The 22471-nt window shown below is 45.6% G+C and overlaps 1 protein-coding gene across 2 annotated transcripts in view; it reads right to left on the bottom strand.

Annotated features, from left to right (window-relative positions):
- The window catches only part of tbc1d20 (TBC1 domain family, member 20), a 39480-nt gene extending 17384 nt beyond the window's left edge, over positions 1-22096 (bottom strand). For both annotated transcript variants that reach the window (XM_070896381.1, XM_070896382.1), the window contains exons 1-4: positions 21813-22096; positions 12903-13088; positions 7792-7872; positions 688-874 (exon numbers count right to left, since the gene is read on the bottom strand). In XM_070896381.1, the coding sequence (XP_070752482.1) occupies positions 688-874; positions 7792-7872; positions 12903-13088; positions 21813-21864 (506 nt within the window). In that variant the 5' untranslated portion in view covers positions 21865-22096. The remainder of the gene's footprint in view (positions 1-687; positions 875-7791; positions 7873-12902; positions 13089-21812) is intronic.
- Between the last annotated feature and the right edge of the window lie 375 nt (positions 22097-22471).

The following is a 22471-nucleotide window of genomic DNA, read 5'->3' as shown; positions in this document are numbered from 1 at the left end:
ATTCAGAAACGCAGTTTCAACCTATATAGCTCTAGCGGTAGAATGGCGATATTCAGATGGTCAAGCTTAAATCCAGATAGCTTTAGCAGTAGATAAAATAAATTTCCATTCTGACAGCTCGCGTTTCAAACCCAAAAGGGTGGGGGAGGGGAAGGCAAATTAACAATGACATAATATATGCAATGTAAATTGCATTATGCATTGCTAAAGCATGCATAGAATAAGCTCAAATTGTCCTATTCCCATAGCTTTCCCAAACAGTTGGGGCTGCCCAAATAGAGGATGAATGACTAATTAGGTATGTGCCAAGAGAAGGCTTTATTGGTCCTTTCACGATAAATGCAAGATTACAGAATTAAAAAGCACGGAGGCTGTTGGGGTGGGGGTGGAGTGAGCTATAACCATGAACACTGGCTACTTGACAAGGTACTGAAGAGCTGCTGGCATCATAGACTTCTACCCCTGCGTGAGTCAGCATCTTAAGATCAGGGGAAGAGAAAATTGGAAGAGCAAGAAAGGAAAGGGAAAGGAGTACTGAAATGTACTAAAGGGAAGGCTGGGGGTTTGGAACAAGAGGCTGGGTTAAACATGTTTCCTGTCAGTTGAACACGGTCTTCTCAATTGAGTGGGGGCAAGGTGGAAACATGGTTAACTTATTACTACTTAAGGCAGTTGTGCACCAAATACCTGAGATGATGCGTGGAAAGTTTTTCCACTAGGGCTGTTGCCAATCTCTCACCCACAACCAGAAGGAAGGTGACCACTATGTCATGGTAACCTTGATAATAGTGAAGCTGAGAATTTTTCTTCAGTACCTCCAGGATGCTGTCGATCAGCTCTTCTTGCAATACCTGTCGTTCTGCATCCGGCATTCCTGCAGACATTATCAACCCAGAACAAAAATATTTATCAAAAAAAAGTGTACACAAATCTACAGTCTCTCATAATTCCCACCTTACACATAGAGCAGAGAGTAGTCAGCTTAACCAGAAACATTGGCAACTATCCCCAACACCAGTTATACAATAGGGCAAAATAACTTCAAACTTCAGTAACATTTAGAATGCTCTTGTCTTCCCTTCATCCGCTGTAAGCAAGCTACCCTATCCACATAGTCCTTTCCCATCAAGGGACTACATGAACAAATGGTTGCAGGACTGAGCAACCTCTTGAACCTACTTGCATTATCTATTTAATTTGCTTTCCCTGGTAACCTATTCTGTAATAATTACCCTTTGGGTGGAAAAGTTCCATCCAACTTTAGCTCCTGGCAGTTGAACCTTTTGCCATAATGAACATAAATAGCAGACAAAGAAACCTCTGAATGTTCTGTTTGGAATCACAGTCCTGAAACACTGCTACAATCCTTAAAAATATTGAAGACTTTAGTAGGAGCTGCATGCATCGCTGAATTGCCATCCCAGGTGCTTTCATTGCAGATACGTCAGTCTTGAGCCACACAAGTTAGTTTACATTTGTTTTTAGCAAATTTCCAATCATGTCGCTCCTGTTAAGATGAATGCTACATTTTGTGAGGAGAACACAAAGTGTCTGCAAAGGGTTTTAGATAGACTTTGAGTGGGCAGTAAGGTGGCCGATGGAGTATAATGTGGGGAAATGTGAGATTATTCACTTTGGTAGAAAGAATAGAAAAACAGAATGTTTTTTTTTTAAATGGCGAGAAACTTTTAAATGTTGGTGTTCAGAGAGATTTGGGGGTCCTTGTGCAAGAAACACAGAAAGCCAGCATGTAGGTATAGCAAGCAGGAAGGAAGGCAAATGGCATGTTGTCCTTTATTGCAAGGGGTTTGGAGTAGAAGAACAAGGAAGTCTTGCTACAATTGTACAGGGCTCTGATGAGACCACACCTGGAGTACTGTGCACAGTTTTGGTCTCCTTATCCAAGGAAGGATATACATGCTTTGGAGGCGGTACAACAGAGTTTCACTAGATTGATTCCTGTGATGAGAGGACTGTCTTATGATGAGAAATTGTGTAGAATGGGCCTATACTCTCTGGAGTTTAGAAGAATGAGAGGTGATCTCATTGAAATGTACAAGATTCTGAAGGGGATTGACAGGGTAGATGCTGAGAGGTTGTTTCCCCTGGCTGGAGAGTTTAGAACCAGGGGACATAGTCACAGGATAAGGGGTAGGCCATTTAAGACAGAGATGAGGAGGAATTTCTTCATCTAGAGGGTTGTGAATCTTTGGAATTCTCTGCCTCAGAGGGCTGTGGATGCTGAGTCTCTGAATATATTCAAGGTGAGATAGATTGATTTTAGGACTCTAGGGGAATCAAGAGATATGGAGATTGGATGGGAAAGTGGAGTTGAGGTTGATGATCAGCCATGATCTTATTGAATGGCGGAGCAGGTTCAAAAGGTAGGGCCTACTCCTGCTCCTATTTCTTATGTTCTATTAAGAGTGTCATTAAATATAATGCACAATGCATTATTCTTCTGCAAAGGAGGACCTAAACAACAACTGTTATTTACATAGCGCCTTTAATGCAGTAAAACATCCCAAGGCTCTTTGCAGGAGCGTTATAAAACAAAATTTGTCACCGAGCTACATAAAGAAAAATTAGAATCATAGAAGTTAACCTAGGAGGCCATTTCGGTCCATCGTGCCCATGCCAGCCAACAAGAGGCTATCCAGCCTAATCCCACTTTTCAGCTCTTGCTCCGTAACCCTGCAGGTTACGGCACTTCAAGTGCCCATCCAAGTACTTTTTAAATGTGGTGAGGATTTCTGCTTCTACCAGCTTTTCAGGCAGCGAGTTCCAGACCCCCACCACCCTCTGCGTGAAGAAATTTCCCCTCAAATCCCCTCTAAACCTTCTACCAATTACTTTAAATTTATGACCCCTGGTTGTTGACCCCTCTGCTAAGGGAAATAGGCCCTTTCTATCCACTATATCTGGGCCCCATATAATTTATACACCTCAATGAGATCTCCCTTCAGCCTCCTCTGTTCCAAGGAAAACAAACCCAGCCTATCTAACCTGTCCTCATAGTTAAGATTCTCCACTCCCGGCCACATCTTTGTAAATCCCCTGTGTACCCTCTGCAGTGCAATCACGTCCTTCCTGTAATGTGGTGACCAGAACTGCACGCAGTACTTCAGCTGTGGCCTAACCAATGTTTTATACAGTTCAAGCATAACCCATCTGCTCTTGCATTCTATGCCTCAGCTAATAAAGGCAAGCATTCCGTATGCCTTCTTATCCACCTGGCCTGCTACCTTCAGGGATTTATGGACATGCACTCCCAGGTCCTGTTGCTCCTCTACATTTCTCAATGTGTATTCATTTAATGTGTATTCTCTTTCCTTGTTAGCCCTCCCAAATGCATTACCTCACACTTCTCTGGATTAAATTCCATTTGCCACTGTTCTGCCCACCTGACCAATTGATTGATATTTTCCTGCAGTCCGCAGCTTCCTTCTTCATTATCAATGACACAGCCGATTTTAGTATCATCTGCAAACTTCTTAATCATACTCCCTATATTGAAGTCAAGATCATTGATGTATACCACAAAGAGCAAGGGACCTAGTACTGAGCCCTGCGGAACCCCACTGGAAACATCCTTCCAGGTCACAAAAATACCCATCAACCATTACCCTTTGCTTCCTGCCTCCGAGACAATTTTGGATCCAACTTGCCACTTAGGGCAGATGTCCAAAAGCTTGGTCAAAGAAGTAGGTTTTAAGGAGTGTCTTAAAAGGAGGAGAGAGTCAGAGGGGTTTAGGAAGGGAATTCCAGAGCTTCATCATAGGCGGTCCCTCAAAAATCGAGGAAGACTTGCTTCCACTCTAAAAGTGAGTTATTAGATGACTGAATCGTCCAATATGGGAATTACAGTCTCTGTCACAGGTGGGACAGATAGTCATTGAAGGAAAGGGTGGGTGGGGAGTCTGGTTTGCCGCATGCTCTTTCCGCTGCCTGCGCTTGTTTTCTGCATGCTCTCGGCGACGAGACTTAAGGTGCTCAGCGCCCTCCCGGATGCACTTCCTCCACTTAGGGTGGTCTTTGGCCAGCTCCTCCCAGGTGTCAATGGGGATGTTGCACTTTATCAGGGAGGCTTTGAGGGTAAAGGCAGAGCTGCCAATGGTTGAGCAATTTAAATAGGGGATGCTCAAGAGTCCAGAATTAGAGTGGTGCAGAGATTATGGAGGGTTGTGGGGGCTGAAAGAGATTAAAGGCCACAAAGTCTAACTGGACAAAATTGTTAGAAACATCACCACCAGGACATTAAATCAATGACCTGAAGTAACCCAAACAGCACTTGATAAGCACGAGAAGTAGCCAACAGCATGCTTTTGTGTGTGCGTTATGGGCCAACTTCAACAATTCTGATACTGCTTGCTGACTGGGTTAAAACGTTTGGTAGATTAGCATGTTACAAAAGTCTCGGATTAGTTTAATGTTCTCACCTTTAACGTAATTGACCACCAAATAGGAATCCTACAGGTAATCCATAACCACAAATGGGTACACTGTTGGTCCAGTGTAAGCTTTCCCAGATTACTTTGTGCACATTCGTGTTCTAGTTTATAGACATTTCTCATAGTCAAAAACAATTCCAAATTGATGGTTTTAGTCTTCTGTGACTGGTATGCAAATACAATTTTTGGCCTTGGAAACAATTTTAGATCCACAGGACCAGAAACACTCTCCCCAAAAACATCTGATGACATGAGCAACAGATGCTGGCAAACCAAGCAGGAGTACGGTTAGGTATCTGATCTTTTGACGTGGCCGTTGATGCCCAGACTCCATGACCAGACAGCCCTGAAACATGCAGCAGTCTTTGCTCACAATGGCTGTCTATTCTTCGCATCGGAGGGCAGAACTGTACTTCTGGCAGAGCAGGGAGGGATGGGAAGAAAGAAGAAAAATGCCTGAAGGATAATTACATCTTGTGCTAGAGCCATGCTGATCACAGTTGCTATGCAAATCTTTTTTTCGAAAGGATAATGTTCCCATTTTTCAAAAACGGTATTTTTCACTCCTTTAGGGGCAGAAATTGGCTCCAGCGGGAAATTGGGGCGAGCACTTTGAATTAACCAGAAATTTAACGCCCGACGGGAGTCAGAGGGAAGAGCCCGAAAATTGGGCTCTTTAAACTACGATACCACCTCCCAGTGCTTTGGGGCACTGTTTGAGGCAATGTAGGGTTGGATTTGCGAGGGAGCGGGATGGTGTCCATCACCATTGCACTGACGTGTCGCAACATCCCTCCCCTTCACTTAAAGGGGAAGGACACTGCAAGGCCAACATGGAGCCCACTGGGCCATCAGGGAGGGCTTCGACCAGGCCAGCGGCCCGACTGAACCAGCGGCCGCCATTATCGGGCCGACTCAGGAGTCAGCTGACAATCAAAACAAAATGGCGGCCGCGGCAGTGCGCCCTCCCCTTTAAGGGCGGCTGCACCGCCCAGCCACCGGCAGCTTCCCGCCTTGCGAAGCTGTCGGGGGCACCGGCCGATGGCGGCCGCGCTCCCACGGGGCAATTTTCCCCGTCGGGCGGCACAGGGTCGGCGCGCTGAGCGCGACAGCACAGGGTGCGGCGGAGACCCCAGCTCAGGGGAAATCCCGCTGCCCCCAGCTCAGGAGAAATTGCGGATGGGCCGGCACCATTAGAGGTGGTAATGGGCCTTAAATAAGGGGGCAATTTCCCCCCCTTCATTTCTTGGTCTGTGCTGTGTATCATGCACAGCCATGAGGGCAGGTATGCTCCATGCTCACTAAACCTCCATAAATATTGTTCAAGTATCACAGGGAGATTGCCAGAGCAGCTCAGTGCTTATTTATACTTCTCTGTTCCTCAAGGGAAATACCCGACTTCCCACCCATAGCACATTCTAATAGCAACAATCGTAACTCAATCTGTGATGAGAAGGATTTAAAAGGCACAAAACACATGCAACAGTACTCCTTGCATACCAGATTGAATATGCTGCATCTCTAAAATCACTCTCGATTAACCACACTTAAGGAGCCAGAAGGAATCGTGATGTCCTTGTAAGCAGATGGTACAAAGCAAAGTTAAAAGGGAGATTCTCTCTTTACTCTATTGAGGCGTCACTATAACCATTGCCGTTTTCACTTATCTACCCAACAAAGTGGAAAATTACCCAGGTATGTCCTGTCCATAAAAGGCAGGACAAACCCAATCTGGTCAATTAGCGCCCCATCAGTCTACTCTCAATCAGCAGCAAAGTGATGGAAGGTGTCATCGACATTACTATCAAGTGGCACTTACTCACCAATAACCTGCTCAGTTTGGATTGCGCTAGGAGCACTCGGCTCCAGACCTCATTACTGCTTTGGGTCAAACATGGACAAAAGAGCTGAATTCCAGAGGTGAGGCGAGAGTGACTGCCCTTGACACGATGGCAGCTTTTGACAGAATGTGGCATCAAGGAGCCCTAGTAAAATTGAAGTCATTGGGAATCAGGGAAAAAATCTGCACTGGCTGGAGTCATACTTAGCACAAAGGAAAATGGTTGTGGTTGTTGGAGGCCAATCATCACAGCCCCAGGACATAGCTACAGGAGTTCCTCAGGGCAGTGTCCTAGGTCCAACCATCTTCAGCTGCTTCATCAATGACCTTCCCTCCATCATAAGGTCAGAAGTGGGGATGTTCGCTGGTGATTGCAGTGTTCAGTTCCATTCATAATTCCTCAGATAATGAAGCAGTCGTGCCCGCATGCAACAAGACCCGGACGACATTCAGGCTTGGTCTGATAATTAGCAAGTAACATTTGCACCACACATGTGCCAGGCAATGACTATCTCCAACAAGAGCATCTGACCACCTGCCCTTAACATTCAATGGCATTACCATTGTCGAATCCACAACCATCAACATCCTGGGGGGCATCATTGATCAGAAACTCAAATGCACTAGCCACATAAATACTGTGGCTACGAGAGCAGGTCAGAGGTTGGGTATTCTGTGGCGAGTGTCTCACCTCCTGACTCCCCAAGTCTTTCCAACATCTACAATGCACAAGTCAGGAGTGTGATGGTATACTCTCCACTTGCCTGGATGAGTGCAGCTCCAACAACAGTCAAGAAGCTCGACACCATCCAGGACAAAGCAGCCGGCTTGATTGACACCCCAGCTACCACCTTAAACATTCACTCCCTCCACCAGCGGCACACCGTACCATCTACACGATGCACTGCAGCAACTCGCCAAGGCTTCTTCGACAGCACCTCCCAGTTCCCCTCCAAGTCAAACATCATCCTGACTTGGAAATAGCTCGCCGTTCATTCATCGTCGCTGGATCAAAATCCTGGCACTCCCTTGCTAACCGCACTGTGGGAGCACCTTCACCACATGGACTGCAGCGGTACAAGGCAGTGGCTCACCACCACCTTCTCAAGGGCAATTAGGGATGGGCAATAAATGCTGGCCTTGCCAATGATGCCGATATTCCATGAATGACTAAAAAAAAAGATTTGCATTAGTTAGCATCTTACCACAATCTCTCAGGATTACATATACAGTGAATTGCTTTGAAGTGCAATAACCATTACGGAGGCAATGTAAAGCTAATTTGCACACAAATCCGTATCAGTGAGATTGATGACCATTTAATCTGTTTAACATAGTTTTCTCTCTTCCACAAGGCACGTTTCCAATTTCCACTGGCAAATTATTAAAAACTGCTGTCCATTATTGTACTGATGGAAATAAGACTCGATACATAAACCAGTTCTCAACAAATACATAACACATTTTGCAGCAGCAGTCTTTTGCACAAGGGTGACTTACCAGGTGGAAAACGTCGCAACGATCGTTGGACATCCAGTAGCACTTGTTGATAGTCTTTATTGTTTAGTCGGAGTTCTGGTCCTGTTGCAAAGGATAAGTAATTACTATTTAATTAATATGTTGCACAATTAACAGAGCAGCCAACTCGGAGCTTTAGGGATACACAGAAATAATTAAATGACATTGCAAGGCACAATCTAAAAGTCACGGAACAGATGCAACATCTTGAACTAAAATCACTCATATTCCACTCAGGCATTATACAACCTTAGTAAAAATACAACAATAATCAACTTTAAAAATGTACAAGACAACTCCCATTAACTTAGATGACAAATGCAATCAAAGCATCATAGAATACTGCAGCACAGAAGGAGTCCATTCGGCCCATCGAGTCTGCGCCGGCTCTTATCGAAGAGCAATCCACTTAGTCCTAATCCCCTACACACAATGTCCAGTATGGATTTGCATACAAAAAAAAAATCTTTATATCATCATTGTACCAGGTAATTTTGCTAAAATCAGCTAAGGACTCACTATTGATCACAGCCCAGTAAAGTGCCAGGTTTGGCTCAGTGGTAGTGCTCTCATCTCAGAAGGTCATGGGTTCAAGCATGCAGGCCAGGCTGACACCAGTGCAATACTGAAAGTGCTGCACTGTTGGAGGTACTGTCTTTCAGGCGAGATATGAAACCCGACCTGTCCTCAGGTGGACCGAAAAGATCCCATGGCATTATTTGAGGAGTAGTTGGGGAGTTTTCCCAGTTATCTGGCCAACATTTATCTTTCAATCCCCACCATTAAAAAACAGATCAACTGATAATTCGCCTCAATGTTGTTGATGGGAACTTGCTGTGTGAAAATTCACTACCACATTTGTTTACAAAACAACAGTAACTACATTTCAAAAGTAATTCATTGGCTGTAAAGCATTTTAGGTACATCCTGAGGATGTGAAAGGCACCACTGTATATATCAATGCAAGTTAATTCTTTAACTCATGCTAGAAAGTGCAGCTGTTGGTCAAAAATAGGATCAGGCTTCCTTGACATTGCACAAAAATAGCACCCACGTAACCATGTCCCAGCAGAAGTCAATGGGGCCGAAATTCAGGCACGCCAGAAAGCTGGCGCACCCACGATTTTTTAACCACCGGTTGCGATGCGGCAGTCGTCCAATCGATTTTCAGGACTTGGAAGTCGGTCATAAAGGGGGCGGAAGTGTGGCAGTAAGTCCTGCTGAGGCGCGGAAGTTGGGGTGGGATCGAGTCTCCGCCCTGCACATGTACATCACCACGCGCTCTCCCCTCCGTTAAAGGGGAGAGAAGCGAGCATTTTTCAGCTTCGGCCACCAGGGAGGGTTTCGGCCAGGCCAGCGGCCTGGTACCCAAGAGGGGGTGCCAGGCTGCCTGTTGGCCGGCAAAAAAAAAATAAGATGGCGGCCGCGGCATTTGGCCCTTGCCTTTAATGGCCGCGGCACCGCCAGGGCAGACAAAGTGCACTGACAGAAAAAGCTGTCGGGGGCACCGTCCAGCAGATCGTGGATTTTTTTCATTAAATTTCGGGTGGATTTCAATGGCGGTGTGGGATAGTGGTGGTGCGCACTTTTATGACGCGCTTGTGGTGGTCGACAACAGCAGGGCGGAAGTGGGGACCAGCCAAAATTTTTTTATTTGATTGTTGTTTTGTTCCAAAGTTTAATTTGTTAATTTGTCAGTTCTAGTGCCCCTCTAGTAGGGGAGCACTTGATTTATAGTTTTGCACCAAAATAGTTGTAGAGCTAAACCCTAGCCAGTTGGGTTCGGGATATCGGCAATGAGGCAGGTGGTTGAGAGCCTGGTAATGTGCAGTGTGATTGTTAAACCTTTTGCAAATAAACCAACTAGTTCTTAATAGCAATGTGTTATTATGAATTCTTAGCAAAGAACCCATGAAGCAAATACATTACACTGTACATTCTGCAGATCATCACAGGCAGTCCCTTGAAGACAGGATGACTTGCTTCCACCCCAAAAAAAAGAATGAGTTTACAGGTGTTTCAAATGAAGAGCCCAAACTACACCCCACAAGGGTGGAAGATGCCTGTGCGTGGATTTTTTTTTTTTTTTTTTTTTTAAACGTGTGGTGGCCGTTGCACACCAGCCACCACATGGGTTCGACAGAGCTAGGTCTTGGTCCAGTAGCAAGGATTACCCAAGACAACTGGAGACCTGCTCTGCTGCACGGACCTAGTGCGCACACATATCGCAGTTTGGGCTGGCTCGTACTGCCCCTGGCCCTGAACTCACGCCTCCCCTGGGCCCCGATCACATCCCTCCACAGTCTCTCACAGCTCCTTTGCCCCTCTCGCTACATCTGCAGAAGACAAATGAACACAGTGTGTGACTGATCCAATAGACTAGTGAATGCATTCCAACTGTCGTAGTTCTCACTCAGGCAGCAAGCATATTATGCAGGATTTGTACACAACACTTATATCTATATAGCACTTCAGGGATGGAAACATCATTAGAGTGATTCAAACGTGGAGTTGTGGGAAAGATGGATCCAAGACGTATGCGCTGATGAAAGACCTGCTTGCACACGAGAAGCCGGCGGACAAGTCCTTTGAAGAGTTCAGCACACTGATCGGTGAGCATCTCAAACCGGCTTGGCCAGCCTCTAAGTTCACAGGCGCCTGCAGGGGGGAGATGTTAAGGAATTTCTTCATTGAGGGCACTGGTCATGCCGGAATTTTCAGGAAGCTATTTGATCCAAGGACTTGACTTTGGAAAGGGCAGCGTTGATAGCTCAGACCTTAATGGCAGGGGAAGAGGAGACCAAGATAATTTACGCGCGCAGCCCTGGTTCCAACGTGGCGATGGACCAGGGAGTTAACATTGTAAACGCGTCTCAGAACCCCGCAGGCAGGCAAGGGCAATTCGACACCGCCCAGACAGCAACAGACTCTAGGGTGGGCCAGCAACAGAGACAATGGCAGGGGGATCGGCAATTCACGTCATCACAAGGGACAATGCGTCCCGGGATGGGACCATTGACACTCATCAACAGAGTGCTCAGGAGTAATTAAAGAGACAATCCGAGAGGAACGCCTGGTAACAGTTCCTTTGTTCACAACAATCTCAGCTCATGCTGGAGGTGCGGTTGGAGACATGCTGCGAAAACCTGTAGGTTTCAACAATTTATCTGTAGAAACTGTAACTTCAGTGGACATTTGGCCAGAATGTGCAGAAATCCCGTAGCGAGGCTAGTTTACGAGGCAGAGGAACCAGACGAGGGGTCTGCAAGGCAGATTGATGCTTGGGGTAAAGCTATGGACGCTGAAGTCCAGCGGGTTCATGTGGCAGACATTCACAGCTCATTTACCAAAATGCCACCTATGATGATGAAAGTCCTATTAAATGGCATCCCGGTACACATGGAGCTGGATACAGGAGCCAGCCAGTCACTTATGAGTGCCCAACAATTTGAAAAACTATGGCCACTCAAAGCTAGCAGGCCCTAACTGGAATGCATTGACACGCAGTTATGGACGTACACCAGAGAGATCATCCCAGTGCTGGACAGTGCAAACTTAGTGGTCACACACAATGGATTGGAGAACCGGCTGCCACTCTGGATTGTCCCGGGGAATGGTCCCGCGCTCTTGGGGAGGAGCTGGTTAGCCGAGATGAACTGGAAATGGGGGGGGATGAGCACACCATTTCATCTGTGGAGCGAAGATCATGCTCACAGGTCCTGCAGAAATTCGACTCACTTTTTCAACCAGGTGTCGGGACTTTCAAGGGCACCAAAGTAGTGATACGCATCACCCCGGACGCCAGACCAGTGCACCACAAAGCCAGAGCTGTGCCGTATGTGATGCGTGAGAGAATTGAGAGCGAGTTGGACAGGCTGCTAAGAGAGGGCATAATTTCGCCTGTTGATTTCAGTGACTGGGCAAGCCCCATCGTTCCCGTCCTCAAAGCGGATGGTTTGGTCAGGATTTGTGGCGACTACAAGACCACCATCAACCGAGTGTCACTACAGGACCAATACCCGCTTGCGAGAACGGAGGATCTTTTTGCCACGTTGGCAGGTAGCAAGCTGTTCACCAAGTTGGACCTCACTTCAGCCTACATGACTCAGGAACTGGCTGAAGAATCCAAGTCTGACCACTATGACCCTATTCGTTCTCAATTATGCTTTGGGACCCAAGTGGCTGGAGAGTACGGTAATTGGCAAAGAGGGGAATAGGGTCATAGTGGTCAGACTTAACAATGGGCAGATATGCTGCAAACATCTGGGCCAAGTAAAGAAAAGGTTCAGTATGGACACTGACGAATCTGAGGAAGATCATGAGATGTTACCCACACCACTGCCAGTGAACGAGCAACACGGACATTCACCAGCATGCACAGCCCCTGCGGCCAGCCCGGAATCACCTCAGGTAACGAAGATACATGCTAAGGCTCAACCACCAGAGCCCCAACTGCGGCACTCCACGAGAGAGTGTCAACCGCCTGAAAGACTTAATCTTTGACCTAATAAGACGTGAGGGGGGAGGTGATGTCATGTATGTAACCTTCATGCAACTGTAACCTTCATGTAATAACACTGCATACTGTATACGCCCAAGAAATGCACATCTTGATCACAGGGGGTGAACTTGTGGGAGACACTCCTCACCTGTGCATCCAGGTATATAAAGGGAGGTCCCACGCAGGGTCATCACTTCTTGGTCCTGGGAATAAAGGTTCAGGTCACGTAGTGACCTGGTCTGCAGTACATGCCTCGTGTGATTCTATAGTAAGGTGTAAGGACACTACAGAGACGACACACGTTCAAGGATTTTGGAGAGGAAACGGAGTTTGGCAATGGTGCTTGGTAGTTTGGGAGGACAAATTGCCTCTATATACGTTTCCTAAAAGATGCAGGTTTCATTTGAAACCAGTTCTGAAAGAGTGGTTTTTCTCCAAGCCTGTGACTATGGCAACTAGTTGTCCTGCAGCCTTAATTTCAAACCTATGCCAACTCTAGTCTTTAGGATCTTTGCTGTTGCATCAGCAGCCTAAGATAACTCTTGTATTTCAGTGTAGGATTCTGATAAAATACTTTGAACACAAGTAGTACCTGGTTTGGGGGCTAGTTCCTGTGTGTTTATATTAAGCAGCTTTGGCCACACTTTGCAGCGGATTTCATCGGTCAGAAGACCACCTTCGCTGATCGCCATTCTCCTCAGTGCCGCCACATCCACCGGAGAGCTGCTCAAGGCCTGGAAGATTTCTGCTACCTTTTTCTTTCTTTTTGATTCATTATCTGATGGGAAAATACAAATTACAATGTCACAACATAATCTACTTACATTTATTTTTTCTCTTCTCCATTCTGTGCATCATTCCCAAATTCTTATTTCATCGCCAATTTCTCTTGTAGAGAAATAAGCGGATCTCCCCAGCATGTCTGAAGTCATAATTTCCCCATGTTCTACAACACTGCAATTTATCAATGGGTTCCGGCCATCCCAGATCAAGTGTTTCAATCCGTACAACAAAAATACCTACACCATACATAATCAGTTTCAAAACCTGTCCAAAGTGCCAGCCCCCAGTGAAATGAATGGATCCACTCCAGGATGCAGACGATCACACCCCATAACTAGTATCACTGAAACGGCAAAGAAAATAAGGATATCTAAAATGGCAGCTTGCATGGAGGTCACAAAATTAGTGCTTTTTATTTGTAAACTAAGCTAAAGTCCCTTTCTCCTCCCTCACAAGCAAAGAAGGGCACTTTGAGCAAAAAGTGGCCCCTCTGGACTTTCCTTACTCCTTAGGAAAGGAGAACACTATTTAATAGATTAAAATAGTTCCTGCCTGTCTCTGGCTCTGTCTGAGTACGAGCAATTTCAGGGCTGGAAAATATAACTAGCAGAGTGAGGGCTGGAAAAATCCACTGTGAAACAAGTGAGTGCCAGGTTACTTTTCTGCTTTACTGCCAGGTAAGATACAAATAGTATAAAATTGCCTCTTTAATTCCCAATTTAACAACCCATTTTGACATTTTCATTTCCTCCCAGCTGCAGATTTAACGCATTGTGTCCAATGACATTTAATCTTTGACAGAAGTCTGAATTCTGGGGCAACTTTGTCAGTGCAGCTGACAGACTATTTAATGCCATTTCATGAGTTCCGAGAAACATACTGTTGACTTGGACACATTACAAACGGAGTCAAGATCACCACAATTACCTTTACTTTAAATCCTCCTTGCTGGCAGCAAATGCCAGTTTGCACTGGATTCAAATGCCAGTCCATGTTAAAATCAGGGTGTCATTTCACAAAGTTATTCTGTTGGTCCCAATGTAGCCAGCAATGGCTTCTCTTCACATGATCACCTCACGGTAGCTCAAGGTACTATCTATGGTCTCCTCCTATTCCTCTAGCAATGCCCCTCCGCAACATCATCTGTAGGCACGGATTCAATTTCTATATGTATGTCGCTAACACCTGTGTTTCTCTGTTATTACCCTCAACTCCACAACCACATTATGCTGTGTGGCTGCTTAACTGACATGAAATTGTGCTAAAGCCAGAACTTTCTACAAGACCAAGCAGAGTTTGGCTTCTGCCAAGACTGAATAGTTCTAACTCTCAGCATCACCTTTATCCACATCTTTCTCAACTCCATGTTTGACTTCTCCAAAGCTTTCCTTAATAAACACCCAAATCCCAAGCTGCATAAACTCCAAAGCTCAGCTGCCTGCAGCGTACCCCGCACTAAGATCTATTCCCGCATTTCCCATGACCTCGAAAACATCCATTGCTCCCCAATCCCTCATGCATCAAATTCAAATCCCTCGCTTATAAATCTCTCCCCGCCTTGCCTCTCTTGCTCCAGCCCTTTGCACCAGCACGTACCAACCATTCCTCCAACAGTGACCTCCTCTTCTGCTCCACTGTCAGTAGTAGAATCTTCAATCACCATGGTTCCACACTCGGGAACTCTCTCCATAAACCATTTGACCAGAATCTTAACTGGACTAGCCACATAAATACTGTGAATAGAAGAGTAGGTCAGAGGCTGGGTATTTTGCAGCAAGTGTCTCACCTCCTGACTCCCAAAGCCTTCTCACCATCTACAAGGTACAAGTCAGGAATGTGATGGAATACTCTCCACTTGCCTGGATGAGTGCAGCTTCAACAACACTCAGGAAGCTTGACTCCATCCAGGACAAAGTAGCCCCCCTTGATTGGCATACCGTCCACCACCTTAAAACATTCACGCCCTCCAGCACTGATGTAACGTGGCTGCAGTGTGTACTATCTACAAGATGCACTGCAGCAACTCACCAAGGCTTAACTTAGAAACATAGAAAATAGGTGGAGAAGTAGGCCATTCGGCCCTTCGAGCCTGCACCACCATTCAATAAGATCATGGTTGATCATTCACCTCAGTACCCCTTTCCTGCTTTCTCTCCCTACCCCTTGATCCCTTTAGCCAAGGGCCATATCTCACTTCCTCTTGAATATATCCAATGAACTGGCATCAACAACTCTTTGCAGTAGGGAATTCCACAGGTTAACAACTCTCTGAGTGAAGAAGTTTCTCCTCATCTCAGTCGTAAATGGCTTAACCCTTATCCTTAGACTGTGTCCCCTGGTTCTGGGCTTCCCCAACATCGGGAACATTTTTCCTGCATCTAACCTGTCCAATCCCGTCAGAATTTTATATGTTTCTATGTTTCTCTCATCCTTCTAAGCTCCAGTGAATACAGGCCCAGTCGATCCAGTCTCTCCTCATATGTCAGTCCTGCCATCCCGGGAATCAGTCTGGTGAACCTTCGTTGCATTCCCTCAATAGCAAAAACTTCTTCGACAGCACCCTCCAAACCTGTGGCCTCCACCCGCTAGAAGGACAAGGGCAACAGGCGCATGGGAACACCACCACCTCCACATTCCTCTCCAAATCACAAACCATCCTGACTTGGAAGAACATCGCCGTTCCTTAATCGTCACTGGGTCAAAATCCTGGAACTCCCTACCCAACAGCACTGTGGGAACACCTTCGTTACATGGACTGCAGCGGTTCAAGATGGCAGCTCACCAGCATCATCTCAAGGGCAATTAGGGATAGGCAATGAATGCCGGCGTTGCCAGCGACGCCCACATCCCGTGAATTAATTTTAAAAAACCTAACCCGTTGACCATGTGCTCAGTCACTTCCCTGAACTGTTTTACTGCTCAGCATCTGGTTTTGCCTATGAAAGCCCTTGGGACATTTGACTATATTACAGTAGTTGTTGTAAATGCATGCATCACTCTGGTCCCTGGTGATTTCAATTACACTGTAAAACGCCTCCCCAAGACACCAAATTTCCAATCCCAGACACACTGCGATGGGGAGCAACCTCACGTGAGAAGTGACTCAGCTGTTATCCTAGCTGTCCAAGGAGCAGGCCAGCCAGCTGGTTGTCCATCTACCCATCATCTTAGCTGAGGTTCACCTCAGTAACTTCAAAAAACAAAGAGCAACTTCAGTCAGCGAAAGACCAAGGGCAAAAAGAACAAGCAAACAAGAGATCTCATGCTCTGTTGATTACATTTAATGAACGAGAAGCAGAACTAAATATCCTATTTCTAAGTATATAGAAAAATTAAAAATACACTAAACCGATTCTTCATTTTCTAGATGTCCCTTGAACTTTGTCGAACAAATGCAGACACTATAAACCATTTAAAAACCATTTGTATTCAGAATGGAATCTTTAAAGGAATGTCATGCCACTGTACAGCACAGGTCTGAACAATGACCGTGTTGTTGTTCAGAGATGATAGCTTTTCACAGCCATGCTCAGAGTTGTCAAGGTGCAGCCATACAACTTCAGCTGTGGATCACTATTTCACTCTGCTCTTCCGCACTACCCCAATGAGTTGTTGTCAACCCAAAACATCTGTTGTTCTAGTTATCCCAAGTAATTCCATCTCCCACATTTTAGAGTTTTTATGGAAAACTCAGACATTGAGGGAGTTGCCATGTTTCAAAATTAATTCCAGTGATGTTCTGGGGCACAACGAACCAACCTCATCCCGAATCCAAAAGAAAACAAATGAAATACACGATACTGAGTCACAAAAACCAGTAATTTCTTGGTCTGTATAACATTAGCCAATCTCAGCCAGAGTTCTTCCTCCTGATCCACTATTTAATAACCCCATGTGGAACGTGCATCTATTATGACAGGTAGAAACAGGATCGGTCTCAGTTTATGAACCACCCTGTAGCCACATAGCCCAACACTCAGTATTAGTCTGGCATGTTGCAAATATAACTATTTTAGCAACATGCTGCAGGATATACAGCATCGGAACATAGGAGCAGGAGACAGCCATTCAGCTCCTCGAGCCTGTTCCGCCATTCAATGAGAACATAGCTGATCTACGATATAACTCCATATACCTGCCTTCGGCCCATGACCTTTAACATCTTTGGTTAGCAATCTATCAATCTCAGATTTAAAATTAACAATTGACCCAGCATCAATTGCTGTTTGCGGAAGAGAATTCCAAACTTCTACTATCCTTTGTGTGTAGAAGTGTTTCCTAATTTCACTACTGAAAGGTCTGGCTCTAATTTTTTTAAGACTATGCCCCCTAGTCCTAGACTCCCCAAACAGCAGAAATCGTTTCTCTCTATCTACCCTATCTGTCCCCCTTAATAACCTGAAAACTTCCCTCAGATCACCCCTTAACCTTTTAAATTCCATAAAATACAACCCTAATTATGTCCAATCTTTCCTCTCAATTTAACCCTTGAAGTCCGGGTATCATTCTAGTAAACCTACGCTGCACTCCCTCCAAGGCCAATATATCCTTCCTAAGGTGTGGTACCCAGAACTGCTCAGTGCTCCAGCATTGTTAGTTTAACATCTGTAGTGGGGAAAATGCTTGAAACTATCATTAAGGAAGAAATAGCGGGACATCTAGATAGGAATAGTGCAATCAAGCAGACGCAGCATGGATTCATGAAAGGGAAATCATGTTTAACTAACTTACTGGAATTCTTTGAGGATATACCGAGCAGCGTGGATCGAGCTGTACCGATGGATGTGGTGTATTTAGATTTCCAAAAGGCATTCAATAAGGTGCCACATAAAAGGTTACTGCAGAAGATAAAGGTACGCGGAGTCAGAGGAAATGTATTAGCATGGATAGAGAATTGGCTGGCGAACAGAAAGCAGAGAGTCAGGATAAATGGGTCCTTTTCCGGTTAGAAATCAGTGGTTACTGGTGTGCCACAGGGATCAGTGCTGGGACCACAACTGTTTACAATATACATAGATGACCTAGAAGAGGGGACAGAGTGTAGTGCAACAAAATTTGCAGATGACACTAAGATTAGTGGGAAAGCGGGTTGTGTAGAGGACTCAGAGAGGCTGCAAGGAGATTTGGATAGGTTAAGCGAATGGGCTAAGGTTTGGCAGATGGAATACAATGTCGGAAAGTGTGAGGTCATCCACCTTGGGGAAAAAAAACAGTAAAAGGGAATATTATTTGAATGGGGAGAAATTACAACATGCTGAGGTGCAGAGGGACCATGGGGGTCCTTGTGCATGAATCCCAAAAGGTTAGTTTGTAGGTGCAGCAGGTAATCAGGAAGGCAAATGGAATGTTGGCCTTCATTGCGAGAGGGATGGAGTACAAAAGCAGGGAGGTCTTGCTGCAACTGTATAAGGTATTGGTAAGGCCGCACCTGGAGTACTGCGTGCAGTTTTGGTCAACTTACTTAAGGAAGGATATACTAGCTTTGGAAGGGGTACAGAGACGATTCACTAGGCTGATTCCAGAAATGAGGGGGTTACCTTACGATGATAGATTGAGTAGACTGGGTCTTTACTCCTTGGAGTTCAGAAGGGTGAGGGGTGATCTTTTCAAAACATTTAAAATCATGAAAGGGATGGACAAGATAGAGGCAGAGAGGTTGTTTCCATTGGTAGGGGAGACTAGAACTAGGGGGCACAGCCTCAAAATATGGAGGGGCCAATTTAAAAACGAGTTGAGAAAGAATTTCTTCTCCCAGAGGGTTGTGAATCTGTGGAATTCTCTGCCCAAGGAAGCAGTTGAGGCTAGCTCATTGAATGTTTTCAAGTCAAAGATAGATAGATTTTTAACCAATAAGGGAATTAAGGGTTACGGGGAGAGGGCGGGTAAGTGGAGCTGAGTCCACGACCAGATCAGCCATGATCTTATTGAATGGCGGAGCAGGCTCGAGGGGCTAGATGGCCTACTCATGTTCCTAATTCTTATGTTCTTATTGGTCTAACAAGGGCTTTGTACAGCTGCAGCATAACTTCTACCTCTTTGTATCTAGAGGGCTAGAATTCAGTCGTGAGAAATGATCTTGGCTCAGAAAATCATGATGTAAAATCAGTTTGGGTGGAGTTAAGAAATATCGAAGGAAAGAAGTCACTGGTAGGAGTAGTCTATAGGCCCCCTAACAGTAGCTACACTGTAGGACAGAGGATAAATCAATAAATAATGAGGGCTGGTAAGAGAGTTACTGCAATAATCGTGGGCAACTTTAATCTTCATAAGATTGGACAAATCAAATTGGCAAAGGTAGCCTTGAGGACGAGTTCATAGAGTTTTTTCGAGATAGTTTCTTACAACAATACATTGTGGAACCAACCAAGGACCAGGCTATTTTAGATCTGGTAATGTGTAATGAGACAGGATTAATTAATGATCTCATAGTTAAGGATCCTCCAGGGAAGAGTGATCATAAGAACATAAGAAATAGGAGCAGGAGTAGGCCATATGGCCCCTCGAGCCTGCTCCGCCATTCAATAAAATCATGGCTGATCTGATCTTGGCCTCAACTCCACTTTCCTGCCTGTTCCCCATAACTCTTGACTCCGCTACATGATAGAATTTCTCTTCAGTTTGAGGCTGAGAAACTTGGGTCTAAAACTAGTGTCTTAAACATAAATACAGGCAATTACAAAGGTACGTTGGCTGAAGTGGACTGGGAAAATAGATTAAAAGGTCAGACGGTAGATAAGCAGTGGCAGACATGCAAGGAGATATTTCATAATTTTCAACAGATATATTCCATTGAGACTCAATGAGAAGGATGAACCATCCGTGGCTAACTAAGGAAGTTAAGGATGGTTTCAGATTGTAAGAAAAGGCATACAATGTTTCGAAGATTAATGGTAGGCTGGAAGATTGGAAACATTTTGGAAACCAATAAAGCATGATTAAAAACTGCATACTGTTGTGGTCTCCTTATTTCAGGAGGGATATACTTGCATTGGAGGCAGTTCAGAGAAGGTTCACTAGGTTGATTCCTGCGATGAAGAGGTTGCCTTATGAAGAAAGGTTGAGCATTAGCAGTTAGAAGAATGAGAGGTGATCTTATTGAAACATATTAAGTTTCTGAGGGGGGCTTGACAGGGTAGATGCGGAGAGGATGTTTCCCCTTGTGGGGGAATCTAGAACCAGGGGGCATAGTTTCAGAATAAGGGGTCGCCCATTTATGACGCAGATGAGGAGGAATTTCTTCTCTCAGAGGGTCGTGAATCTTTGAAATTCTCTACCCCAGAGAGCTGTGGGGGCTGGGTCATTGAATATATTCAAGGCTGAGTTAGACAGATTCCTGAATTATAGGGGAGTCAACAGTAATGGGAAACATATAAAAACATAATAAGAGCAAGAGTAGGCCATTTGGCCCCTCGAGCCCAAGTGGAAATATCCTCTCTGCATCCACCTTGTCGAGCCCCCTCATTATCTTATAAGTTTCAATAAGATCATCTCTCATTCTTCTGAACTCCAATGAGTTTGTGCCCAACCTATCTTCATAAGTCAACCCCCTCATCTCCGGAATCAACCTAGTGAACTTTCTCTGAACAGTCTCCATTGCAAGTATATCCTTCCTTAAATACAGAGACCAAAATTGTACGCCTCACCAATACCCTGTACAGGTGTAGCAGGACTTCTCTGCTTTTATATTCTATCCCCCTTGCAATAAAGCCCAACATTCCATTTGCCTTCCTGATTACTTGCTGTATATACATACTAACTTTTTGTGTTTCATGCACAAGGACCCTCAGGCCTCTCTGTACTGTTGCACTTTTCAATTTTCCTCCATTTAAATTATGATTTGCTTTTCTATTATTCCTGCCAAAGTGGATAACCTCACATTTTCCCACATTATACTCCAGCTGCCAAATTGTTGTCCACTCACTGAGCCGGTCTATATCCCTTTGCAGATTTCTTGTGTCCTCCTCACAATTTGCTCTCCCACTTTGTATCAGCAAACTTGGCTACATTACTACATATGGCCTACTCCTGTTCCTATTCCTTATGTTCTTACATAAAGATCGGCATTACGTTTGATTATTTTCTGCACTTGATATCAGCCGGATGCGAGTGGCAGTAGTAGTTAAAATCTTCTTTTATGCTGTAACCATTCTATCATTCCATGAAAAGGGGTGGAGAACAGTTCACCCAACTATCTGTGTTTTTTTTTGCAATTCGGCTCAGCAAAATTGCAAAGATGCAGCTGCAAATATGCGCCACACGCAACCAAAAACTTATAAAACATTTTAATATGGCAAAGGAAAAACATCCATCAGCTGATTTCCTGTCCCAGATTTAAATAGGTTGCAGGCTCCACGCCACCGAACAAGCCCCGCCCCCACAACCAACAGAGCCCGCCCACCTGGTGTGGCCATTGGCCAGCTGGACGCCCGCCTTCCTTCAGGGAGGGGGGGCTTCTTTATAGGCGCAGAGCCCCGTCAATCACAGCGGCCAGCCCACATGCACCGGATCAACCTTGGTTTACCCGGCAACAAGGGCGGCCTCTTCTCCCCTCCCCCGCCTCACACAGAGGGGGGGTGGAAAATAATTTTAAAAAACACAAACAAGTGAGCTTTGGGAGAGAGATAATAAGCCGGTACGCATTTAAAAGACGTCGATCGAGTGTTTTACCGTCGTGAAAAACCGTGCCACGTCTGGCAGATGTGTTTATTTATTTTTTTACCTTGTTTGCCGATGCCGTTTATCGAGCTGCTCCGACTTTTCTTCACATACATTGGCGCAGGTGACTGCCGAGCAGGAGACGCATTTTAAACCGCGGGCTTTCGCTGTTTATTTTTTTTTTGGGGGGAGGGGGTGGGGAGATGTGGGCGGTGAAACGGAAGGAAAGATCCGCCTCCTGTCGGGCCGGCCGGGCCCCGAGCCGCCGCCGCCGCCGTCAGGTAAATCCGATTCGGTTGACAATTCCTTCAAAAAAAAATCACGCGACGGGCGGGAGCTCGCTTGCCTGTCTGCGTGCACTGACGTAACTACGTCACCTCCATTGGGTGCGACCGCGACGTCACGACGTTAAAGAAAGCGACGTGGGGGCGCCCCGCCCCGGTGGCCAGCCACCACTCAGCGCGCGTGCGCGTGCGCGTGCGTGTGTGTGTATATGCATGCGCCTGTTAGTTAAAGGGACATTGCTTCTGAAGAGCCATGGTCTACAGGGCTGTAGTAATACCCGCACTGCTGTTTGGCTCAGAGGCATGGACCATGTGCAGCGGACACCACAAGTTGCTGGAGAAATACCACCAACGATGTCTCTGCAAGATCCTACAAATCCCCTGGGAGGGCAGACGCACCGACGTTAGCGTCCTCGTCCAGGCCAACATCCCCAGCATT

This window comes from Pristiophorus japonicus, chromosome 12 (genome assembly GCF_044704955.1).
Source record: "Pristiophorus japonicus isolate sPriJap1 chromosome 12, sPriJap1.hap1, whole genome shotgun sequence".
Taxonomy (NCBI): Eukaryota; Metazoa; Chordata; class Chondrichthyes; family Pristiophoridae; genus Pristiophorus; species Pristiophorus japonicus.
Note: the sequence above shows the minus strand (reverse complement) of the source record. Positions and strands in the feature narration are given on the sequence as shown.